Source organism: Parus major, chromosome 9 (genome assembly GCF_001522545.3).
Source record: "Parus major isolate Abel chromosome 9, Parus_major1.1, whole genome shotgun sequence".
NCBI classification, from domain to species: Eukaryota; Metazoa; Chordata; class Aves; order Passeriformes; family Paridae; genus Parus; species Parus major.
Window position 1 is genome coordinate 24,802,231 of NC_031778.1, and position 26,479 is coordinate 24,828,709.

Consider the following 26,479-nt stretch of genomic DNA (forward strand, 5'->3'; position numbering starts at 1 on the left):
AAAGTCAACAAAACTGGTTTAATTTCAGAAAATGTGTTAAAATATATATATATTTGTACATCAATTTGACACACTGCATTAGTTTACACAAATGATGGTCTTTCTTGAAACTGTATTTATGAAATGTACATTTTTAATTTAAATACTCAGTATACACTGCATTTAATCTGCATGTTGCATTTATTAAATACATTAAATCTGCAATGTAACAAAACTTTTTCTGCATACGAAATTCAAAACACCATTTTAAATGAACAAAAGATGGCTCACTTCATTTATTTGTTTTAACAACTAGTGCCTAGCACACTAGCTTAGCTCCACCAACACCAGCTGTTCGTTCTCTTTACTGACATTGTTCACAGACTAGTACATATTACACTAAGAGTGCTGGATAAAAACATGAGGTACGGAAGTGGTTCAAAGATTACAGGTCATGCAGATCATGCGAGACAGCAAAGAAAGTTGTGAATGAGAAAACACTAAATAAAAAATACATAAAGAATGTGCATCATAAAATAAAAAAAAAACCAAACAAAAAGCCAACAAAACAAAACAAAAAACCAACAACCAACTCAATTACACAGCTTTGCTTCTTTGGTTACAAAGTAGGTTGAACAATTTCACAGCTTTTTATTCCCACCCAAAAAACTAAACCAAAAACGAAATGTCAAAAAGCAGAGGAATCATGGCCCCTTTCTCTCTATTAGAAAGTAGAAACAGAAATGAGCAAAGTTTTCTTCATCAAAATAGCCCATCGCTTATTTATTATATCACAAGGACTGGTGACTACCTGTACAGATGCACTATGGTCTTCATACTTACACTCTATACAAAATTTACATTCAAGCTGGATCTTTACTACCGTAAATAAATACCAAAGGTCAATTGCCATTAGTGTTAGAAATATGCCAGGATTCTTTGTTCAATTATTGCCTAGACATTGTATCTATTAACGCAATCCCATCTATCATTTTACCCATACAGACATTTATTTAAAAAAAAATTCAAAAGTTCTGTGACATTGTTCATGTACATTATGAAAATAGCAGCCCTGTAATAAATAAAACAAATAAATGAAACTAACATAGGCAAATGTTACTTATATGAAAAGAACAGTGGCTCTGAAGAGGAATTGTTGCTCCTTACCAGACAGCAAGGCTCAAAGCAACCCAGGAGCAATGGGAACCTCGGAGAGCCACCCAAGCTCTAACAGACCTCCCTCCCCTCCCGTGGGACACCGCCCCCGCTGCAGCCCCAGCTGCCCGCGGGGCTGGGCTCCGGGAGGGTGATTGTCTAATACTGAAAAGGCCAAACACACAAGAGAAGCACGGCTGCTCGCTCCCCGCGGCTGGGGCCGGCGCTGGCACACGGAGCTCACGCCGAGGACACGTTGGGCTGCGGCGGCTGCGCCTGCGAGGTGCTGCTGGGGCCGGCCTGTTGGCTTGAGAGCTGGGATAACTGATCGTTGTTGGAAAGGGATTTTAACAGTGCATTTTCTCGTTCAAGTAAAGAGTTTCTTTCAACTAATTCTTTTATTTGTTCCTTCAGGACTTCCACTTCTTCTCTCACTGCATACATCAAATGGCTTTTCACTAGATCCTGCAAAGAACAAGTGGACAGTTACACCACGGGAAAGAAGAGTTTCCTTCACCCCAGCCCCAGGACTTACTGCTTTCAGTGCAGTAAGCCTGGAAAAACAAAGCACTCATCACCAAGTATTTATAAATAAATCAGCCTTCGAGCACAAACAACCCAGCCTTTTTATGAAGTGGGCCTGATATCAAAAGCTCTGTCTCCAGCACTCCAGTCACTTCGGTTACATGGAAGCCAAGGCTGAGAATGATGTCCCAGCTCCCCAGGAGGAAAGCACCGGCTCTGATGACTGGGGATATGGGTCTGTGGTACACAAGCCCAGTCAAATCTACAAGCTTTTACATCATAAGCAAAAATCCAACAGCTCTAACTGAAGCTGAGCAGCGTGTTAAGGAAGGATGGTGTACCTGACCCTTTAGAAAAACTAGTAATGAACTTGGCTAGAGTAACAGACTGAAATATGCACTACATTTTCAGCACTCTTTCAAGTTCAATCACCGTGTTCACAGCAATTTGCAAGAAAATTAACTGAAAAACATTTCTGGGCCAACAGTAAAAGCAATAATGGTTTGTGGTCGTTCATAGTTGATACAGAAAATCCTTTTTTCTATCATTTTTTTCAGTCAATGTTCTCAGACTGACTCACCTGGAGGGGTATCACAGCCTCACAGAAACACATTACAACAGGAAACTTATGCTCAGTGACAAACCATATCAATCCTATTAGAAATAACAACTTATATTTTACTCACCATTGCCTGCTCTATTTTGTTGTCAATGGCAACAACACTTGCACCAGACGCACTGTAAATACAATGAGAAAACTCGGTGTTATTGTATCACTCAGGTAAAACTACACACCCACAGGACTCCTGGATCATGCTGGCACTGGAAGGCTGAAGCTCAGAGTCAAGAATTCAGTATACACTCATAGGGGGGTGCCCCATGTCCCTCCCAGCCCTCACCCCACACCCAGTACAGCTGTAACTCACAAGAAACACTGCTCATTCAGTTTATACCTTTCTCATACTGGGCTTATGACACCCAGAACCATAAAAACGCATTAGAATAAACACCAAATCAACTGCTTTGAATCCTGGCCTCATTTTCCAGCTTTCTTCACTGAGGAAAAACAAGTATTCATGGGATATTCATAGGATTCTTACCATGAGCATTATTTCTTCCAAACTGTTTTTATAAAGCAATGAAGAAAAAATCCTGTTATAATACCTGTTCTCTGGATTCACTTGAGTCCACCTTCCAGGCAAGGAGCTCCTGTGGCAGCAGCCAGCAGGAGGGTGAGACACAACCAGAGCCCTGAGCCTGTGGCCGCTCTGGCTCCCAGTGAATCCTCCCCGGATCCTCCTGACAGCTGACAAACACATGGCCCTGGGTCACAGCTAAGGCCAGGCTTGTTCCACAGACACACTGGTGCACCTCAGAGCACGCTGTGAGGATGTGTATTCACTCCCAAACTGCATCTCTGAATGCTGCAGGATGGAAATGCAGCCCCCAATAGCCAGGGTCTGTTCCAAGTCCCACCACAGGCACACAAGCCAGTTCCTCACTCGCAGCTCTGGAGCTGGATTTCAGCAGGCCAGGAGTGTCCCTGATCTCCCCCAGACTCTGGTTTCTCTGTTCAGAGAGGAGCTGCAGCTCTCCCCAGGGCATGCAAAGCTGCAGCCTGCAGGCAGCCACCTCCCCACCCTCCACACTACCCTCCCACCCTGGCTCTCAGGGGTCCCTGACACACACAGCAGCTCCTGGGCTGTGACAGCCCCACCAGTGAGAGCTGCTGATAAAACTCCCAGCCATGGACACAGCTATCAGCAGTGTGCAGCCACGTTCAGTAGAGTTAACATGGGGAAAATGCAAGGGTTGCAGTCATGCTGGAAAACTCACCTCTCTGGAATTGTGCAACTCACCAAACACAAGTGTTAATAAAAAAACCACTCAAGGCTTTTTACAAAGAGTATGGCAATGTGGTCAGTAGTACTAGTCACAGATGTGAAACATGGCTCAGCTCCTGAAGAGTGATACTGGTCAGAAAAGTTAATTTTAAGGGCTCCCACAGAACTGTCAGTACCAGCACTGGGCTTATACAAGCAGAGGGCATCAGGTTTGCAGACTGAGGGAATAACAGCCTCTATTTCTACTGAACCAATCTTGAAACCCAAACCAAAAGCCCTGAACACACATTTCAGAAGAAAACTGTTCTAGTCTCTTATTGTCTTCTAAGCCTCTTTCAAACCCTATCTATGGTAAACCTCCTCAGAATAAAAGCTCTTTATAACTCATGCCAAGGGAAGTATTCCTTTCCATGTTGAATTAACATGCATCAGAGTCATCTGGCACTGTCAGAAGTATCTGTGTCCATGAACCACAAAATCCCCAAGACTCCCTGTCCTCTCACAGTCCTTTATGGACACCACCCTACAGGTCAGATGAGGCAGCTCTAAGAGGTAACAGCAAGAGAATTAAATAAAACAATTAAAGCAAACACCAACCATGGCAGGGGGATCTACTTCCCCATCTTTGCAGCACAATCGTAGAACTTTTATCAATACCTGTCTAGTCAAACTTGAGATTGGAACTTTGCTCTATCCCTGTTTCAGCTATTTTGTAGTGTGATTATTTTAAAAAATGAACCCTGCTATATCACTCCAAGTAAAGGCATTCCAGCAGTTCCATAAGAAAGACAGGCAGCCTTCCCTTAGCCTCCCAAAGAGCTGCAGAGGCGCCCTCCCTGTGCACACCTTTTGCTGTGAGCTCCCCTCTGCCTGTTGGGTGGGTGTAGGAATTGTCCCTCCCTGCAGAGGGATTGGAATGAGCTGGGAAAAGCACTGCCTTACCACACAGACCCCACACTCAGCACGACACCAACACTGCTGAAAGCTCTAAGCAGCTTCATACACTCCTTTGTAAGGCTCTTGCTGCCCCCATCTGCAGAGCAGCTGTGCCAAGACAGAAACAGAGCCTGGATCCCTGTCCCCAGCCCAGCTTCAGCAGGCACAGGCTGGGACCACACACCCCCCACACCCTGCAGGAGCTCCACACCGACACAGGGTGCCCAGTTTGTCATCGCGATAAAATCAGCTGACTGTATGTCCTATCACTTTCTGAAGGAAGATGAGAATTAGATGCTACAGAATTCCCACATGTTTTTGTTCTTTATTAATCTGACAGTGCTCCCAACAGCAGCTCCTGTGGGACATTCATGAGCAGAGCCCTCCAGTGACAGCTGCTCTCATGGGGAACTCCAAATGTGCTGCCAAATCTTAAAATTTTATACTTTTCTCAAATGCTAAACTCTTGATATCAAATTCCAGTTTGCATAAAAATATTTTATCCCATGGCGGCAGAATGACATTTATAAATACAATCCAGTCCTTATGAAAAGGCCAGGAAGAAACCCCAAATATGTCCTAAATAAAGTCTTTTTGGATGACCAAATGAAGTGAGAGTGACACATTCTGTGAGTGCACCATCCACTGTAGAGCCAATGCCTCAACTTGCAAATCCTGGAATTAGAAGAGGAAAGACACCATTTAGCTCTTGTGAAAAAGACCAATTACTGATTGCTCCAAGAGCTACAGAAGTCCAGCAATTTTTGTCAAAACTGCAAAAAAATCCACATCACACAGGGCAGATGAATGGGTGCATTAGGCATGTAGTATTCGTTTTTAACAGCAAAACTCCCACCCCACAGAGCCTCTGCAGCACACCAAGTATCAAACAGATACAATGAACAGTGCACATTTCATTTTCACTTGGACCTCCCACTTAAGGTCATGTCAATGAAGGCTCTACCCAAAAAGATACTGTATTGGTACACCAAGTTCAGATTGAAGCCCACAAGGTACATGGCAAGATTTACAGTCAGCAAAAACACCAAAGAGCCCCCCCCAAGCACAGTTAGTCATTCCCAGAGATGGATGGTAAACCCAATGTTTTCCTACCTTAAGCACCAGGTAGACAAGACCCCATCTTGTCAGAGAAATACTCATTTTGGTGGTGGATTTTGCTTTTCCTATTAAATTTTCTTTATCTCAACTGACAAGTTCTCTCACTTTTCCTCTTCTGGAAGGAGGGGGAGCTGAATGAGTGGCTGCATGGGGCTTAGTGCCAGCAGGATTAAACCAAGACAGCACTCAACATGGGGTTGGAAGGGTTTGAAGTAAGGACAGATTCGACTGGGATGTTCTAGATTGAATGGATAGCTGTTCCTTCTGTGCAGTTATTGCCTGGAACCTCCCACGCTTGCCATGGGCTTGCTTGCTCGAGTCTGCTTGAGTCCATTGCTTGTTAGTGGCCACTTTTTGCTCTCACTGCTGCCCCACTGCTCTTATCACCTCACTGCTGTGTCTGGAACACTTGATAACAGCCACTAGCATGTGCCTGGGCTGGCAGGTGCCCATGGCAGCACTGACACACTGGGAAGGCTGGAGCTGCAGGACTGTGACCTGTGGATGAGTCAAGGGGCAGCAGAGACTGAGCTGCAGTGCATGGAGAGCCCCAGCCCCACAGCAGGTGGGTGCCTGAAAGAGGCCATGGTGCCCTGGGAAGTCTGTGTTGGGACAGGCTCCTGGCAGAACCTCTGGCACACTGGAGCAGGTGTTGGAAGTATCTGAAGCAACCTGTTCCTCAAGGACTGACCCTGTGGAAAGGACCCAATGGTGCAGCAGCTCATGAAGAGCTGCAGCCCAGGGGAAGGACCCAAACTGGAGAAGTTCAAGGAGGACTGTCTCTGTGGGTGCTGTGCTAGAGCAGGGGAGAGTGTGAGACTGCCTGGCAGTGTGTAGTGAAGAGCACAGCAAGGCAGGCTGCAGGAGCCAGCCTAACTCAGCTTCCGTGTCCAAGAGCTCCACACAACACACACCTCTCCTGTCCTGAGTGACCACCATGAGAGATGGAGCCCAAAATCACAGACTAAATTATCTCAGTGGACATCTGTGGACAAGCTGCAGGCCTGGTGCACAGACTACAGGAACAGCACCCATTAAAAGAGCAAAGGATGGGAAGGGGTGGTGGTTAAGGAGGCTGTACTGGAGAGCGTGCGACCTGAGCATGAGGTAAACACTATGGAATAAAGAAAATGTGCTGCTTTGGGCTGGAGTAGAGTTCATTTTCTCCACTGTAGATGGTATGGGGCTCTGCTTTGGATTTGCACTGAAAATGGTGTTTATTATTGCTGAGAAGCACTTGGCTTGCACAACACCAAGGTCTTTTCTGCTTCTCATACAAAAAAAAGGTTAATGTCTTAATGTTAACTTGCTAATGGCCACAGCCTCCAATACCACCTCATATCCATGGGCACCAAGATTCATTTCTATTAGTAATTCAACAAGCGCTATGGCAGTCAGTGTGCTGTTTTCACCATTAATGCCATTAGATACAACTATCATCCTCCCAAGAAACATACACTCACCTTCCAAATTCACCTCAAAACCTAGGTAAAAAAAGACTAAGAATCCAACTTCAAAGGTATTTGCAGCTTAATTCATTCTGTATGCTTAAAAAAAGCACAGTGGTTCATTTCACAGACCTCAGTAACATGTGTATTTTACACCAATGCTGGATATATTAGGAATGAGTTACACAGAGCCTACTTTGGCACACTCAAGCACTAAACTAGGTAATAGTGTTTCACACTGAAATGAGATTGAAATCCTACTGACAGCATGATGTAAGCTAATTCTGAAGTTTTTTAATCAGTAACAAAAAACATTCTGTGTTCAGCTCTATTAATGATTATCTGTATACTATTATTCTAAGGAATTTCTTGACACCAAGTTACTCCCCAAAAGACTCCCAGAAGGCAGAAATTTTCTTGCTTTTTAGATGCATAAAATGTATCTCATCTCACAGCTGATCCTACAGGGCAGAGGACATGGGACACCAATGCTCTGTCCAACAGCTTCTGCAAGACAAATCCTCCTGGAAACCACAAGTGCTTCCCTTTAAGTCACTGTGAGTGGGAAAGGCACTACCAAAAGTCTGACACAATCCCAAGTCAAGTGACCACCCCCAGCTCTTCTCTCCCTTTTGCTGTTACTGCTTTGAATCAAATGATCAAATAACTTTTCTGTAAACACCAGTAAGGTACGCTGGAGTGCTTCTACTTGGTTACAAGTGAACAGAAGTCCTGTGGTCATTTATTCTTTCCCCTCATTGTTTCCTCATTTATGAGCTACTGCCTTACCAATGGTTAAGTTATTCAGTTTATCCAGAGAAATATTTTCTATTCTTGAAAGAGTTAAGGCCTATTTAATTAGCCTCTATCCCATAAAGATATTTCATAATGATAGCATCCCAATGCAATCTAATCACCTACCCAGCCTGGAAAGAGGATCTGTGTGAGTATTACAAACTTGCATTATTTTTCTTTGTCAAAGGCATGTGAGAATGTGTGACAACCTGAGGCAGTGAATTCACCACCTCACGAGTTCCCACACACATCTTATAAGTTAATTCATATTGTGAAGGTTTAATACTTCATACATAAATGCAATGGAAACATAAATCCTACTACTTTAATTCAAGTCTACCAATAATGTCTGTGCTTTAGGCAGACCCAGATAAAGCTGGTATGGCACCTTTACTGTGCAAAGACAACCCAGGCCCAAAAGAGCAACCACCCAGACTCATGTGAATATGCCAAGAAACCAGTGCTCCCCTTCCTTAAACCACATCAGTTGACAAGACCCAACACATGAGACTTGTGTCTTCAGCAGCACCTGGGTGAGCACTGTGCAAGAAAACATCCCTGCTAATGTGTCAGTAACAACTAGTATCTCCCTAACACTTACTGGTTTGAGTGTCACCAGCACTCTTCCTGCCACAGCATGATGGTGAAAAATAAAATAGTTTCTATTCACTGGAGCAATTCAGCAATCTCTTGTTCCCTCTTGCAGTATCATGCAGCTAGCTCTGCTGACCTCAGCAGGTCCCCAGTGACAGCTACTCATAGGGGAATAATCCGTATTTGTTAGAAAAATATACTAGAATTACACAGAAAGATTTTCTGTTTACAAAGTCTCCCAAGTCAAGCCCCTCAGGTTCACAAAGTACTTCTGAAAGAGCTGCAAAATGTAATTAAGAGTTCACTGCCAGCAGACTCACGGTCCTGGTGCTCTGCAGTGTGTCAACCCCCACATTTTGTGATGGGCAAACAAAGGGATTCTGAGGAAGTCACACGAGCTTTTTGTTTCCACAGCAGCGAATTTTCCTTCCCAAACCAGAGCTGACAAGAAGCAGCCCCACACCACGTTCCTGTTCCAGCCCTGCTGTGTCCTGCTCCCACAACCAGCTGTGCTGCTCATTGATGCCCCTGGCTCCCTCCACTAGCTTTCACTGCTTATAGTTTAAAAAAACATAAGTTTATAAACTTATAAACTATAAGTTTATAGCTGAAAGCTTCTCCGTTTCAGTCATCCAGTGAAAGAAAGCTGCCTAATGTGACTTTAAAATCCCAGTAACTGGGGTATAAATGCAAAACCTGCAAAATGCTGTCAAAGACTTTGGAATTTGAATGGATTATAAGCTTAAAACATGTATCAATCCTGGTGAATTTCATTCTGTGTTCTCACAAACGTTTGTTTTTACCACAAAAAGTTCACCAGCAAAGGTGCAAGGTTATTTTAAAGGCAACTGTTTACATTCTTCTACCTGAATTTAATGCTCTTCTATATCCCATATTTCCAGCATTTGCTTCAGGCAATGTACATAAATCTCAGATTTGTAAAGCCTCCATCTTAATAATTTATTATTTGATTTTAGGATTTTTTTGAATTAGCTTCCTCATCTTAAGACTTATTTTGCAACATGAAAGTAGAGAAACAGCTAAAGGCTAGACCACAAAGTGACCTTTTGGTCTACAAACCAAATGTGTATTCTAAGCTCTGAAGTTTGTTCCAGTGAAATAACAAAGTCCTTGAAACCTAAATACCAGCTCTGTTCCATAAATACAGGGAAGTAGCATCATCCAGAGCTTAAAGCAGTAACATGAATTTGTCTGACTTTCTGCTGAAAAAGGAAGACGTGCTCTGAAACTGCGTTTAATGCCAGCACCCCAGCAATACAAAGTAATTTTTAAAAAACCTGCAGGACACTTAGCATTACTTATAACCATCACTCTGCAGTATACAAACTGTTGCCAAGCAAACTTTAAAGGATTCAGTTGAAGTGTGCAAGTTGAGAAGCCTTTCAAGTCAAATACAGCCAAGACAGTGATGAAATGGTTATCAATACTTCAACAGCCAAACAAAATTTACATTCTACACAGCTTGTTAAGCAGAAGTTTTGACAAGCCAGAGCAGCACATTAAAGGCATTAAATCACATCACTAGGACTTTGACTTAATGCTGGAAAAAAAAAATAAAAAAATCCCTCAAAATCACTAAAGCACAGGAAAGGAACAGTTTGCAGCTACTGATGAATTAGTAATGCACCTCTCTCAAGTCCTATCCATGCCAGGTAAGACTGCTGCACTTCACTGCAGTTTCTCACCATGAGTTCAATGCTAACTTTGGAGATTTACTTTGTCCTTGTCACAGTTCACGTTCCCCATCCAGCTTCACTCAAGCAGAATGAAAGTAAGCGAGAAAGCTTCTTTTCCCAGTTTAGTTTGCCAAAATTGTGTTTAAATGTAGTATTTTCACAATGTGTTTTCTGATACAGGGCTCAATGCCAAAAAGTCTCCTCTTTTGGACAAGGAAGCTGTAAATATTTTGGTGAAGGTTGACTAGCATTAAACTCTGAACTTATGCATCATGTATGATACATGCATAATGGAAGGAGGAAGAGAAAAAGTCATGTCATATTTTAGAGTTTAGTTCCATGTTTCAGAACAAATACTTCCATGACCACTTTCACCTCTTCAAACTGCAGAAGCCCAATATGGAGTTCTGAACACAGGCAGCAGTTCTGTGCAAACAAAAACGAGAAACTCGCATAGAGCAAAGCAGTTCATGCATACCTCAGCATGTATGCATTCCATACTCAAGCATCCATACCTATCCCAGCTGGTCTTTGACTCGTGTAACTTGTTGAAATGGAACGCTTGGTAGAATGCAGTTGACGGATTCCTATGAGATCCAAGAATCAGACAGACATGTTGAAAACGGGTACGTAATAAAAATACCAACTCTCTTAATTCAACCTTCATTACAAAGTGAATTAGCTGTCCAGACAGGTTAAACTAATGTCTGAAAGGCCCTACTGTTTCTATGGATTTTCATTAAGGACACAAGGACCCAAACCAAAATAGTAATTTTCCAGCCCTATGGATTTTTGGGCTGTATTAAGTTGCTCCTGTACAAAGATGAGACTAAGACCAACAATGAGACATCTCCCATCCTGCTGGCAATGCTGTATAGTTTAGCTGGCCATCACCCTAATGCCAAACATACTTAAACCCAAGAGATACCTTCCCCATTTTTGGTATGTCCCAAACTACCTCTGCACACAGTACCCAGTGTTTCCATCCTACGTAACCCACTGCTTTATACTCAAAACAGATGATTCCTCCAAGGGGACCCAAAGTCAGAGCTCAATATGTCACATTCAAACTATGACAGATCAAGTTACAACTGAAAACCAGATCCAGCTAGAAATAAAAAACAGAATGTCAACTACCTCTGTAAGCACCCCTCAGTCCCACTCCCCCTCCCTGAGGTGCCACAAGGCAAGGGCTGCCTTGGCAATGCACTCAGCACAGCTCTCCCACAGCCCTCTGGCCATATCCCAACACCAGGGCCAAAGCCCTGAGGCAGCCTGACCCTCCAGCCTCAGCCCCACAATGGCAGCTATACCCACAGTGTAATTCCAGAATCTTACTTCTCCAAAGTCTCGTCACTTTGCTGTAAATCAGATTCTGGATGAAGCACAAAGCTCTCTGCTGCCAGTGGCTGCAGCAGTGTTACACTGAAGCTTAGAAATGCCCAACCTCAAACTGCTCATCCTCATGTGGGCACAGCTACACCAGCCCTAGAGACCAATGACACAACCCTGCTGAAAAATCTTCAGAAATGCAAGCATGAGTTCAAACTCTTTTTAGGAACAGTTCTAAAATGAGAAGCTTATATCAACAATGGAAGCACAGGTATCAATCCCTTTTCTAAGTTTATGGCAAGACTATTTCTAAAAACAAATGTCTTCAAGTTATTAATTATTTCAATTGAAGTACAATTACTGCATAGTAAAAATCACATAAAATAAAAACATCACAGAAGCAGCGCCATAACAGAACACTATCAGAAGTAATTCAGTTCTCATGGCAGGTGAATAACAAAAATCTTGCAAAGATAGTGGTATTTGTGTACCAGCAATGATCAGGAAGGGTCTGAGTTTAAAGTGCCTGTCACTCCTTTTCCCACTTTCAGCACTGTACCCTTAATAAAAAAAAACAACTTTGTGGAAGTCTGGAATTTATCTTAAGATCTGTTACAGAAGTTACTTGATCAAAACTGATAGACACCATCCTCCTATGTTGGTAACATCAACACTTTCCTAAGAAGCACTGCACACAACAAGTAATTACAGGAAGAGCAACACAATAGTTAAAGGACATTTGTGTAAAAGGACTTCACATTTGGAAAACAATTGCATCTGCAGATCAAGAGAGCACTTCTTTGCTGAAAGGAAGGCCAGGGCTCTTCTTTCTAATGCAGCTGTCAGGAGTATGTACAGCCCCTTCCTCAGAATGAGGCTGTAAATAGAAAATAATTTAAATTCCAAGACAAATTTACTTGTAGCATATAAAGCTGTGTTGCTACTGTTAGGTATAAAAAGTGGTTTATAACCACACAGCATGTATTCCATATAGTCTATTTTTATACCAATATTCTCTATGCTCTATATTTTTGTACTATTCTTAAGCATCTGAAAAGATATGGAAAAAATTTCCTTATTAAATTCTCATTTGTAGCCCCTACTGTTGAAATTGCTTTTGCACTACTTCATACAAGTAAGAGAACCTTTTCTACTCCATAGCTATACATTTTAAAAATAATTAATGGGTGTGTGTGTACCTAAACAGGAAAAGCAAATCCACAGAGGCAGCAGGAATGATGCCTCACATGCAGATCTGAACCAATATGACTGAGTTTCAGACTGTGGACGCATCTAGTTTAACCATAAGAAACAGTGAAAGGTTAGAGAATGCCTAAAAATGCCCTTCTGTTTGCAGAAACAACTGAGAAAACAGCTTACAGGAGCAGTAAAACCTAGCCTGCTGCTGCTGTGCCACAGCTGGAGCCCCACAAGTCCTCCTGACACTGCCCTAAGTGACTACAGACACAGCCTGGACCAGAGCAGCAGGTTGCCTGTGTCTCCTCCATGGCAGATTGCCAGGTCTGAGGTCAAGACTCAGACCCAGTCCTTGGCAGATTGACACAGTGGAACCGAGAGCCAGACAGGACAGGAATGTCCCAGCTGCTGACCCAGAGAAAAAGCAACTACCTACCCTTCCACAGAAGATACTCCAGAATTTCTCTTCCTCCAACTCTGGTGAGAGAGATCAGGTATGCCCAAGGGTACATGGGCTGAATTTCATTCCCAGACTATGAAAGACAACTAACTTAGTACACTTAAACATTCAAAGTGTATCTCAAGTGGCCAAAAATGCTTCCATGTCTCTATAAACAAGTCCTACAATACATACTGCATTTATGTCCTTTAAAAGTTCATGAATGCCAATATTCACACCTTACTCCCATGCTCTGGTTTCTAAGAACAGTTTTCATGCAACGGAAAATTTGATCCAAATTTAAGGAAGGAGAACTTACTCAGTTCCCTGAATGCCCAAGACATCAAGCTGTCCCTTTAAAAGGGAAGCCTAGACCTCATCCCAAGTGTCAGCCAAAAGCTGCAAGTGTATCCTCCCACTGCCATTCATAAGGACAGTATGCCAAATACAAACTTCACCCTTGAGAGCTCTGTTTGCTAGAAACCATGCCTGTGAAAGCTGGCAAATCATCAAGTGTACAGATAAATGCCTTTGGGTTCAAATAATGATACTGGCTTGGACTGGGTATCAGCCCAACACAGCAGCTGCTGCACAGATGCCTTTTTACCAGCTACTTCCTTTGAATGAACTAGGAACATCCTTGTTCATGAACAAGTTTCAAACTACTGACCAACCTCAGTAATTGAGGGCAACAAGAAGAACAACACATGAAAAACAGCACCTTTTTCCCAAATAAAAAATTCATACCAGCTCAGATAGTCTTCTCTCAACCTCACTTACATGAGTGTAAAACATTCAAAAGGCCTAAGCACCTGTCTTTGAAGAACATGAAAACAACAGGTCAGACAATCCATGCTCAATACCTCTAAGGAAAACCAAAGAATGGAAGCACATATTTATTACGCCAACAAGCATACATGGGTGACCTTTAGAGAAGCTCACTTCAGCCAAAATTCCTTCTGAGAACTGAGAATTGACAGGTCTCATACAGAAAGCCACAGGAGATGTGACCACATCATAAAATGAGTTGAGCTTTTAAAGCCACCTTGCATGACATTTTTGTTGGTAAGAGCTCAGCTCGTACAAAGCGAGGCCACCATTGGCAACTACTCTGTGCACGTGGCTCTCTGAGAGTTCAGTGGGAGTTGGGGTGGGTTCAGAGGAATGAATTTCCTTTCATTCATCAGGGCTCTCCCAGGGTCTCCTCCAAATGTGTTATGGGACACTTTAATCCATTGCTTGGGCAGTGGAGTAGACTATCTCTCAATACCTGCAGATGATCTGCAAGCACTCTGGACAGGAATAGAATTCAGGAAGATCTTGCCCAACTGGAGCAATTGTCTGAAATAAAAAGGGTGCAATTCAATAAGGATAAGGGGGAAGCAGTAAGCTCTGGTAGCAAGAACCAGCTGCACAAGTACAAAACATGAGTAGCTGACTGCAATTCCACAGAAAAGAATCTAAACAGAATTTAAAAAATTAAAGCCTTGCAAGGGTGTCAAGCCTCTACACAGGACATACAGAGAATAACTGAAATCTTACTTTATTCAGCCTGAGCCCTTAGCTTCAATTTCATGGCCAGGTTTGGATACCAGCTCTCCAGAAGGATATACACCTACCTGTCCTCATAACCCAGATCCTAGGAGTAAGGTCAATCGTGCAGTAACACTCCAATAGGATGGGGGAGTCAATAGCCATCTTCCAATTCCCATCCTGTGCACAGAGATACAGGAGCTGGGCATTTTGCCCAAAAAAAGTGCTCTTCAGTCACACTTACCACAGGAAGCACACTAGTGGAACTTTGTGCATCTGCGTTACTGCTACAGAGCCAGAACTGAATCAAGCACTTGGAGAAAGAATTGATTCAAAGATGGCTTGAAGAGGGAATCAGCAAACAAACACATTCAGCCTTTTTTTAACATCAGAATTACTACTGAACAGGTAAGAGACCCAATAGTAAGTGTGCAGTCTGAGCTCAAGAGAACTGTCACCATACACAGATGTGTTTGTGCACTAAAGGACAACAAATGAATCCCTCCTTAGTGTCTGAAGCTTATAAAAGACTGGATGTACGTTTAGCCAGAAGTATTTCAAATCCAAGGTAGTTTTCAGTTCTGTGTCTCAGTGCTCCCCCAAAAAGGCTATTTACTGGGCTACTTTCTGTGACCTGCAATAGGGACTGATTACAGCTGGTCTCAAAATTACAGCACTTGGCAGGGGTCATCTGGGATCTGGATGAGGGATTTGATGGTCACTTGATCACAGTTTATCAGGGAACTTGCAGCAGAGTTTATGGCATTTTGAGATGATGTTTACACTAGTAACAGAATTCCTTCTCCATCCTTCTCTTTTAAAAAGATGTTTCACTTTATTTTTAGCACCTTCTATTTAAAGGATCTGCAGCTTTGAATCAGCTTTCTTTCATAAGACTCAATTTACAGAACAGTAATTGGAACACAAAGCTTTGCAGAAGAAAACTGACAGGGACCAAATGTGGGAGAGTCAATGCAAAATTAAGGAAAATAACATTTCAAGTTCTGAAGTGATGTGTTTAATTGCATGCTCTGTTCACACAGTCCCTTAAAGTCACTGTAGTTGCTATACATCCCCTAAAAGACCAGCAAGAATTCAAAGATTTAACACTCGGTTTTAGGTGCATTCTAGCTACAGATAAGAGGAAATGCTGGCTCAAAGACCAACCCACATGACAGTTTTTGAGACAGTGAATCTCAAACACCATAATGGATTTAAAGGGGTTTCACAGGCTACTACCAAACAAAAATATTGTAATAGTATAGAGAAAGCACTCTGCAGGGAACTGATCTTCACTGGAAAAACCAAAAGCAGTAGCCCACACTTCTTCACCTCACTCTCAAAAGAAGATTTTGGCAACTAATTTCCTGCAGCAACTAGAAGTCTCTAAGGAGAAGGAAACACAGACAACTGTCTCAAATACACAGAGCATGAAGTCTGGCAGTGGTGTTTCGCTGATCACTTGCCTGCTCTGTTGAAATACTGGCACCAGCCTTCCCCTGCTCTAGGTGGGCTTGATTATTTAAAAACAAGAGTAATATTTTTCAACCTCTACCAATGCTATTACTTGTTTTACATAATTACATTATTTTAATAAATAATTAAAGAAATATTAAAAATGTTTCATTATTACCTGTACTGGGTAATAACCATATACTATTTCTGAAGGAGCTTTGCTGAAGGGTTCAAATAGTGAATTCCAGTATGACTATTTAATACTAATCATAGTAAGAATATAACAATCTTCTAAGTATCTTCTTTTTCCTAGCTGCAGCTCAAAACTCTGGAATCCAGTTCTCTTGGGTCCCACAGATTGGTCCCCAAGCCTCAGGAACACTGCACACAACTGTAATCATAACAGCTTTATGGCTTCCAAGATCTAGTGATGAGCCTTTCCATGCTCAACAGGCTGTCTTCCACTTTCTGAAGCCAGGCCCGGCGCTCTTCTGTCCCAGCCAGGCACCCAATGCTCTCATGCTCCTCCTGTCCCAGACAGCACAGCCACAGATGCATTAATTAACACACCACCTGCTAATGAAGCACGGCTCTTCTGTGAAGGCTGCCAGGGCTGTCAGTCAGGCTGAACTTCAATTACATCATCTTACAAACTGTGCAAGGACTAATCTAAGAGCTTCTGTTCTTAAACCAAAACGTGTACCAAGGATAAGGTTTCTTGTACCAATGATTTGTCCTCTCGCTGGATACAGTCAACCTTCAATTCTTGCAGGGAGTGTACAGAACAAAGTAGCTGACATGATCCACAGCTTGGCTTCCAGGCAAAATAGATCTACAGCAGATCACATTTTCAGAGAGAAACTTTAACTACAAGCTGATAATATCAATGCAGAAAGTCTGCCTGATCTAGGGATTCTTAATTCTATCAACAAAAGACATAGAAAAACTCTGCAATATTATCCACATTTGAATGAACTGAGACATGAATGAGACAAGTTAAAAAAACCCAAACAAAGCCAAAAGCAAAGCGTTGTTGAATATAACACCCATGGTCTCAACAGACACCTTGAACTCTACTTCACATGGGATGGAGCCCTTCAGCATCTACTGATACCTGCCAAAGAATATCACTATGCCATGACACTCTCCTGCAAATGATCCTGTGCAAGAGCAAGCTCTGAGTGCTCCTACCCAGCAGACCCTGATACGTTGGTATGAAGGAGGAAGCAAAATAATAAATTCAGCATTTCTGAAATAAAAAGATCCACATTTTAAAGTATTGCATTATAGATCCAAAAATCTGTAAAATCCCTCAGAAGTGTTGACTTTTATACAACATGGCTGGTAAAGAAAAGGTATATATTTGTATGTATGAACATGTTATTGAAGATGATCAGGCTCCTGCTGCCTGTGATGCCCACAAAACCCGATTTTCTCATAAACAGTGATGAAGGGAAAGCTGCCTGTGATTTCTGGTGAAAATGGCCTGGCACAGTGGAACAGCGCCAGGGTCTCTATAAATTGAATACTCATCCTCAAATAAAACTGCACTAAAATGAGATTTATTTTTTTTTCTCCCATTAAGCTGAAGTGACAACACTTTCAGCTATTTCAGTCATCTATAAATACAACTGGCTCCTCTTTTTTTGACAACAAAATATTTCAGTATCTGTGGGGGAAAAAAAATGAGTGGATAAAACAGCTTCAAGCAGACTCAGACAAATCCCACCTGTCCTACTCATGTGATAATGGTCAGGCATGCATCTATGAGCAAATGTTTCAAATTACACACTTAGCTTTAAAGAAAGATATTGGATCCTAAGCCATGTATGGCATGGTTATTTACACAGTGTATTATAAATCTGTCTGCCTTCCCATACCATTTACAAAGCCTCTACCACTCAAGTTTCAGGCCAGCCTGTGCTGTCAGTGAGTGCTCACCACCTGGTTCACAGAAAAAGTGTTTTTAAGAATGCATTTGTAGGGCTGGTCAAGGTATTTACAGGCCTTGCACCCACCAAAGATGGGTGCTATGCTCTACATAGGAGGCATTCCCAGGAGTTCTCATCTACACCCCCACAAAAATAGCCAAAGTAACTTGATGGAGAAGCAAGCAGGGCTTTTTAACCGTCATTTCTGACCACCCCTTCCTCCACTGGATATTAAATCTACTTGAGATGGATGCAAAAGCCTCAGATCATTCACTGAAAGCAGTATCTCATCTCCTATCCAATCTACTCTTCTCCCCTGCAAGCTCACACACCTGCCACACTCATCCCATCCAGACAAACGGGTCAGGACTCTGCCCTCGCTGCAGAGGGGTGAATGCTATCCTGGGCTGCACAAGGCAAAGTTCAGCAGGTGGAGGGAGGGGATCCCTCCCCTCAGCACTGCTGAGGCCACACCTGCAGGGCTGTGCCCAGATTGCCATTCCAGCTTGTAACCTTTAATGTGTACCAGACAAACCTGCCAGCTGTCAGTGCAACACAGCTCATACCTCTCCAGGGCACTAACTAATTAATATTTCTACCTTCTCTCTGCACTGACAAAAACACTCAAGGCAAGCTGTCACAATCCAAATGCATCCTTCATAGTTTCCAAGGGAGAACAGTTATATGCACCCTTGGACTAATTTTGCTCTGCTTGACAAAGAAAATTAAGACAAGTATCCAGCTGTCCTTCTTGTGGCCAAGTAATTCACCTGCCCTGAGTAAAAATAGATTATCCCATAAGGCAAAGACTTCCTGACATTTAATACACATTTGCATTTATGAAGTGTGAAGTTTAAAGATAGAATAATTTTCAAGAGGAATGAAACTACAACCTTACTCTGCACTTCAAGTGACCTCTTACGTCTGGAGAATCTTCGCAGGAGACAGTGGCTTTAGCTGTTACTATAAATACTTCTATCTTTATACTTTGTCAAATAGAGGAATAAAAGCAGACACCTGTGCCTGACAATCTAGATTTACTGAACAGAACCATCCAGATATACTTTAGCAGGAGGAGTCTCACAGACGTTTCTTAAGGAATCACTGCTGACCCATAAAGCACAAACAAGTTTGCACTTCTCCTGAGCACCAGAAACTGCTAATTGCCAGCTTTAAAACAGGAAAATTAATATACAGCTTCAACATACAACAGGCTGGTAATCAAATATCCAGTACAGTAACAGGGAGCAACTCCTCTTTACTATATTGTCACCTGAAGTCATAAAAATTATCAGCACCTCCTGTAAAAATGCAGCCTCAGAGAACTTTCAGCCCTTCTGGAGTCTGAGAGCAGTTAAGTAGTCCTGCCTTCTCGAAACATCCAAATTACCCAGCTTTTAACAAGAAGTTTAAAATAGCTTCCATAAAACATATGCTGTTATTTCTGCCATACAGACAGCATTCAGAAATCAGCTATGGAACATTTGCACTCTTCTACAGGAGACAAGGGAAAAACAAACCCCCAGCAGCTGAGCAGAACACTCGGGAGTCTGAGGCACAGGGAACCTCTCCCGTCAGAGCTGGTCACTACAGTCTTTAAAACAAACTGAACAGTATCACTGTAAATTTCTTTCAAATATTTACCCCATTGCCTCCTTTTAATAACTCACTCACCTGAAACACTTGTACCTCATTAATTTTAAGAATGCACTGACTTAACAAAGTCATTTGAATGTTTAAACTAGGAACCCATACTGTCAAACAAGCAAACACAGCTCTGTTTAGCTATCTTGCACCACTCCAAAACTGACTGCACAGCACAACAGGCTTTCCACCACCCAGAAACTCATGCAGTGCTGCAGTTACCTTTGGTAATTTTTGTTACAGAAAGTACAGCAAGCACTGAACACAACTGGAGTTTCTCTGCATTAACCATCGTTTGCTGCCATGAGCTGCAGAGGTGACCCCAGAAGTCCCAGCTTAGTTTTTGAACTGTCCATCAGACTGAAGGCTCTCCAGGCTCTGGAGTGTCTGCCCAGGTTGCATTCTCACCTGCTTCCACACATATTGACAAACACAGGCATCAGGAGGAGAGCTGACAAGTCAGTAGCTGTAGGAGAGATCAAACCTCCACAAAGTTTATGAGCAAGGTGAAGAAAGGAATAACACTAAGTACTAATGCAATTCAAGTATCACGTATTTTCTGGTATGTATTTGCAGAATACTTACTTTTTTCTTTAGGAGCACAATAAAATATGCATCTAGGGCAATACTTAAGTGATCCCATGCCCAGTTTTGTCCTTAAATGATGAACATGGTCTCAAGAGCACAGTTCTCCCAGCAGTTAGTGCTCCACACAAATAGGTGATTTAGCTGAGCTCAGACACACGCTGCAGAGAGCCCTGCACTGTTGGGCTCTCAACAGCTCAGCTGCCATAGCTGCCAGTTCACAATTGCAGCCATTCATCAGTGTTCCTGGAATACAGCCGGAACAGTTCAAGCCGGTCAGTTATCTCTGGAAAATGATCTATACTCTGCTCCTTTTCCAACAGCCCTAGTAATATTTTGCCCCAGAAGCCTGCCAAACACGTAGGAGGTTTGAACAAGCTTTCTCAGTAACATTCTTATAACAGAAGCAACATATTTCTTTTCCCCCCAAGAGCCAAAATAAAGTTATTTAGCCAGATGAAATATTCTACTTGTCAATTACAAATTTGTGTATACATGGGCATAAGGGTAAGAGGAGAACATGGCACAGACCAACATCAAAATCCTCTCAGGTGCTCTAACTGCCCTCCCTCCAAAATAATTAGTACTAGTGCTGAACAAAAAAAGAAGAGTCAGAGCAATTCTGAGACCAAGTTCTAGTTGTGTTTTTACACAATTAGCATTTTTCATGCTCCCTCTTTGAGTCAGCAATACCCACATCTGCTAGTACCAGTACTAGTTCCTCCATCCTTCAATACTGCTGCAGTTTATTTTATTTGCAGCCACATTTAAAGGTGAAAAGAAAATAATACTGTGTTATGTTGTAAATATTTCATAATTTCACACAACAATTTTTCCCTTTTAAGAGCTTAGCAATTTGGACACATCAACTGAAATCCTGGCTTTGCTTCTTAAGGAAGGCATGACACACCACAGGGTTTTGTTTTTTTTTCATTCTTTTGGACTACTTATCCACCTGTTCTTCCCCCAAGACAAGACTTTCCAGTTAATTGATTTTTCACTATTCATCAGGTCAATGCAAGAAATCACATTTTTTTTAGACTACTCTTAAAAGTGTCTATGGGAACACAAAATTAAAAGTCTTTGGGCAATGGCTTGGAAGAAAGCAATCTATAAACATAGTTATCTTTATATATCAGGCTAGATCACCTCCACTCCTAATAACCTTAGATGTTGTTTGATTTAAAACAAAGATAGGAGAAAAATACAAAAAAAATCTTTTTTCAGAAACACACTAACTGACCAACTTTTTACATCATGTTTATTGTACTGGTGACATGCTGCCTTCAAAGAATTTCCATCTTTACTATTTTACCTTTCAAACAGTTCCTCTTCAGAATGGTGAGTGCCTTTCCAGATAAATCCAGGGTATTGAGAACTATACACTACTCCTTGATGAGTCACTGTTTTAGCAGATGACTACAGGAGAATGATCTAAACAAGCCTGTGAAGCTTCAAGTAGGTGCAAATATTGAAGTATAACTGAAGGTGCCAGAAGAAACGTAGATACCTGCCTACGCACTGAGCCCCCTTTCTGGGAATGTTACACATTAATAGTAAGAAAAACAAAGAAAAAAAAATGCTTTCCAGTGATTTATAGATTCTATGACCACCAAGTAACCTCTCTGAACTGAGCTGTGCAGTAACTTCCTGGACCTGCCAGCACAAACCATGACTCATGACCTATCAGCTCCCTTTGTGCCTTAATAGCTTTATCGGTGTCAACCCCCAGCCTATTAATGACACTTGAAGGTCTTCATTAACTATTTCACGACTGATTCCAGTAGATAAGGCAGCTGGGCAAAGCCCATGGGAGTAGTGACACAATTTAAATGGCTGGGAAGAGAAAAAAAGCAGGAGCAATAATAGAACAGCAGACAAGCAGGAGACAGTCTTACAATAAAGCCTTCTCAGAGAGTAAAGCAAATAAAAACCAAGTGGTAAAACAGCCTTAACTAGCTGCTAGGTTTTCATTCTCACCTTTCTCTGAAGCCAGTGGAAGTCACGCTACTGCTTGAGGGGAGCAAAGAATAAACTTTGATCGACTGTCTCTGTATCCTATGTTATATATGAGGTCTAGGTCCATTTAAGGTGAGCTTTCAGAGCTTACCAGGAACACCTTCCCAGCTGGGAAAGGCTCCCACAGCACACATGTGCTCCTGGCTTTCCGACAGCCCAGCACACGGCTCAGTTTTATCACCCAGTGCAGAACTGAGGAACGACACACAGGCACTCCTGCACTGATAACCAGACATTCGTCTCTCTACTGAACACTACAGCATGGCCTGTCAAAAGGAGCACGCTGCATCCAGACCCCATTTCCTCTTCTTACTCACAGTTCTCCTGGCAAAGTGTCAAAGAGTCTCTTTAGAAATGAACACCATGTAAAGCACCGTGGCAAGGTGGCAAGTTCAATGACTAAACTAGAAAACTAGCTTTAAAAATCACTGTTCTGGTAGGAGCACCAAGAGGTGACTCACTGGAGTGCCACACAAAGTTAGATGTTTTTCTCTATCTTTACACAGAAGTGATTCACTTGTCACTGATACTCATGTTCATTACCACAATTTATATTAAGTATTAGAAGCTATGGAAAACAAATGCAAAATGCATTCCTTTCTTTCTGATTCCTGAATCAACAGACTGATTACCAGACAAAACATCTCAAAAAACACTGAGCTATGAAGAGAACCCACCAGCTTGAAATCTAACCTTATTTGCACAAGGCAGTTTGTCAGCCAGGTTAGCAATTCTCTTAAGGTAGGCAAACTGCAAGTAAATTTTAAACTTTTTCTTGTCAGTCCTTTACCAATTTAATCAGAACCAGCACAGGTTTCCAAACAACAGCTTCTCCTTGCAGAAAAGCACAGCAGTTACTTTCTTAGACACAGTGTCAGCACAGGCCAGCATTAAACCTGCAGTCTGAACTCTCCAAACATCCACTTTGAGGTGCTCTCTCCATCCACTGCACCCCAACCCCACAGACACAGCTGCTTCACTAAAACATCCTCAAAGCAACACTGACTACATTATCTTAATGTCTGGTGCTGTCCCAAGGTGAGGAAGACTTGCAGAGAAATTCACCACAAGACCTGCTCATAATGGTCTAATGCCTGTTTTTAAAAATAAATAACACACATGCATTCCCTTCCTACAAACTGCAGTAATCCTGACAGTAAATGTTTGGACTTAAATTCAGTGCTTAAACACTGCTTGAGTCTCCTTTCCCTCAAAGAAATCAATCAAATGGTTTTGGCCTTCAGAGCAGTCTGATGTGTCTATGGGAACAGCAGCCACACACCCTCTCTCAGGCCCTCTTAGGAGTCTGCTCACACCACACCCCTCTGTTACAACTCATAGTTCCAAATTACTTCGCAATTAAAAAAAAAACACCTCACTGTAAGGGTGGGAAGGACACTTCCCACCGTGTCTGTTTTCTCAATACAAAGGATCATTCTCTGCAGAGCTTTCCCCGCATATGGATTTGCACATAAATCCACATCCAAGTGCAAGTGTCTCCTTACTAACTGACACTATAAAGTGTTAACTCCACAGCAGGATAGAAATCAAGAAACTCTGTTAAAAGCCCTGAGATAGCATCACACAGATTTAACACTACAATACAGTGTCATTTTAACCCTGCTGTCACTGAAGTGTTTTATAATGCATTCCGGAAAAAGGAGAGAGCAGCCCTTCTCACATCTTGAGCCACTGGCTACAGAAAGACAGCTTTCAGCCCTTGATTTTGAAGAGGTCATATTTTTGCATTGAACAGCTTTCAGGATACTTTGTACCCCATTTTGTGAGAAAGGTAGTTGCACTCACACCCTGCAGAAAACAAGCACAATTCACTACTGGCCTAAACACTTTGCTATGGTTTGCATTCTTAAAATAAAAATATAGTCCAGGCGAACCTCAGCATGACTTTCTGAAAATATTAATTTACAAAAAAAACCTTGGCAGTAACTTAAAAGTTGACATTTTTCCCCCCGAAAAATACGCCTCTTTTTTATGGCATTATAAAATAATTCATACCTGTCTTCATCACCATCAACAGGAATGGATATGCCAAAAACAGAGCTAGCAAGACTGTTCATTGGAGTACTTGCAGGTAACTGAAGAGGATTTGCTAGAGTGTCTGGAATGGGAGGCTTCACAAGAGGTTTATTTTCAGCTATAAGAGAAAGTGGTGGCTGAGGTAGGGGTTCCGATTTTCTTCTAGTATCATCGATCTGGCCTGCTAAGGACTGGGCCTGGGTCTGAAACTGTCCGAGGTTTGCCTGAGGCAGACTGGCGGGTGCGTTGGGTGCACCTTGCATCATCGAGTGTCCGACGTGCTGGGACTGGACCACACCAGTGCTTCTGCTGACAGAAGGGTGGCTCGTCAGCTGGGACTGGACCAGCGTAACAGGGACGTTTGGCATAGTAACAGAAGCGGTGGTGGACACACCAGGCACGCTTGTACCGGGCACAACCGCAGGCACGCTCTGAACTCCAGGGACCACAGCATGGGGAGCACCAGGCATTCCTGACACTTGACTGCTTCCCCCCATTGGATGCTGAGTCACAGATTTCTGTTGCACAACCCCCGTATGTCCAAGGCCTGGCTGCACCACACCTCCTGGCTGTGGGATGCCAGGTTGACTGGCTTGTGCCTGGCCACTCTGCATCAACCCCGATCCCTGTCCGACTGCTTCGCTGGGCTGCGATGACACCCCCATCACTGGTGCTCCCACAGGTGAGGGGTTCTGGCCCGTCACCTGCCCCACAGGAAGGCTGGAGGCCACAGTACTCGGAGCAGAGCTCGTAGTAGCCTGCTGAATAGCTCCTTGAGACTGCATCATTGTCATGTGCTGCATGTATTCAGCCTGCCCAGGAGGCTGCGTCGGCAGTAGATGCACTGGTGGAATCTGGGACTGAGAATAAGCAAATTGTTGAGGCTGAGTCACTGGTACGTTTGCCTGCTGCACCTGCTGCTGGGCCACAGGAATGCTTGACTGCCCTACTGTCACACTGGGAGGTGCCATGCCTTTCCCGTTGGGTCCAGCCTGTGAAACACCCTGTGGATTTACCTGTGGCTGGGGCTGCTGCGGCACTATCATTTGCTGACTTGCTCCCGAAGCCCCAGAAAACACAGGCTGAGCAGTACTCTGAGGCACGGCCCCACCTACGGGCTGTTGCGGCTGCTGCTGTTGCCCAATGACAAAATTAGGTTGCTGTAGAGAGGACTGGTTCATTTTCTCTGTCTGAAGCAGCTGTGACACAGCAGCCAGGGAGCTGTCAGCTATAGAATCAGGGCCATGGGTTGACGCTGGCACAGCCGAGATCACAACAGAACCTCCTGTGGCACCGAGGCCACTGTCCCTCTCTTGAGCAGCCTGTTCGAAGGTGCTGCTGTGCCTAATGCAATCTCCAGTCCTGCTCAGAACACCACCACCATCTGAGTCCCGGTCATAGTACTCCATACACGTCCATCGGCCTCGCCTGTAGGGCTCCCCAGTACCGTGGTCCAGCTTGATCACCCTGAAGCGTGAGCTGCACGCAGCAGCCGCCGTCTGAGACATGGCCCCGGAGGCAGCGGGTGCAGAAGGCCCTGTGGAGGGCAGAGCAGCCTGAGTACTGCTGCTTCCCCCCACAGCAGTGCCCGGGGCAACAGCTGGCAGGGGCACAGCCGAACTTTTGGGCACAGCCCCCCCGTTGGGGCCTGCAGCCACCCCAGCAGCAGCCACAGCCAGCTGTCCGTCCAAAAGGAGATTGGGAGAGACGCTGCTGGGAGTTTCGGCCTCGCCCACGTTGTTGAGAGTCTCTTCGGAAGAGCTCCGCTCGCAGACGTCCTCGGGGCCGTAGTCGGTGGCTCGGGAAACATCAAAGATTTCAGAAGACACGTCCTCGGTGCGGGACTCATCCGGGTCATCCAGGCTCTCGGTGTCCTCGGTGATGCTGCTGGCCACCTGCGCCGTGGTCACGCTGGTGATCTGGAAGCAGCTCTTCTTCTTGGCCGGCATCTTGGACATGTTTCCTCCGCAGGAAGGGGTTCGGCCGGCCGTGGCGAGGCGAGCGGGGTGCTGGGGAGGGCTGTCACGGCGTGCCGGCCGGGCCCCCGGCACTACCGTACATCCTCCGGCGGCTTCCTGCGGCGGGCGGGGGGCGGCGGGGCTCCTCCTCTTCCTCCCTATCCGCAGCCCTCTTCCCGCGGCCGGGCCTCCTTCTCCTCCCTGCCGCCGCTCCGAGCGCCCCGCGGCTTCCTGCGGGCCGCAGCAGCGGGCCCGCG

At 43.7% G+C, this 26,479-nt stretch overlaps 1 protein-coding gene and 1 long non-coding RNA gene across 4 annotated transcripts; one reads left to right on the forward strand and one right to left on the reverse strand.

Moving 5' to 3' along the window:
• On the reverse strand, positions 1–26,453 carry TSC22D2 (TSC22 domain family member 2). 3 transcript variants are annotated; one of them, XR_004498640.1, is made up of 6 exons: positions 22,189–24,220; positions 10,608–10,679; positions 5,553–10,518; positions 2,824–5,114; positions 2,346–2,397; positions 1,535–1,599 (listed from the first exon to the last, which is right to left on the reverse strand). XR_004498640.1 is itself a non-coding variant. In XM_015637923.3 (4 exons), exons 1-4 carry the CDS (start codon positions 26,220–26,222, stop codon positions 1,375–1,377), a joined length of 2,328 nt encoding a protein of 775 aa, XP_015493409.1. In that variant the 5' UTR covers positions 26,223–26,453; the 3' UTR covers positions 1–1,374. The 3 variants fall into 3 exon arrangements, 2 of the variants coding, with proteins under 2 accessions (XP_015493409.1, XP_015493410.1); XM_015637923.3 differs by lacking the exons at positions 2,824–5,114; positions 5,553–10,518; positions 22,189–24,220 and adding an exon at positions 24,244–26,453 and having other exon boundaries at positions 1–1,599; XM_015637924.3 differs by lacking the exons at positions 2,824–5,114; positions 5,553–10,518; positions 10,608–10,679; positions 22,189–24,220 and adding an exon at positions 24,244–26,451 and having other exon boundaries at positions 1–1,599.
• Positions 6,577–17,607, forward strand: LOC117244840. Its single transcript, XR_004498641.1, has 2 exons — positions 6,577–6,665; positions 12,782–17,607. It is a non-coding gene; the product is annotated as an uncharacterized LOC117244840 (long non-coding RNA).
• Positions 26,454–26,479: the final 26 nt, after the last annotated feature.

Coding starts and splice junctions, on each gene's coding strand:
- TSC22D2 (XM_015637923.3), bottom strand. CDS start 26,222: ATGTCCAAGATGCCGGCCAAGAAGAAGAGCTGCTTCCAGATCACCAGC. Junction 10,680..24,243: donor GTTGATGGTGATGAAGACAG/GTATGAATTATT, acceptor TGGATCTCATAG/GAATCCGTCAACTGCATTCT. Junction 1,600..2,345: donor ACAAAATAGAGCAGGCAATG/GTGAGTAAAATA, acceptor TGTTCTTTGCAG/GATCTAGTGAAAAGCCATTT.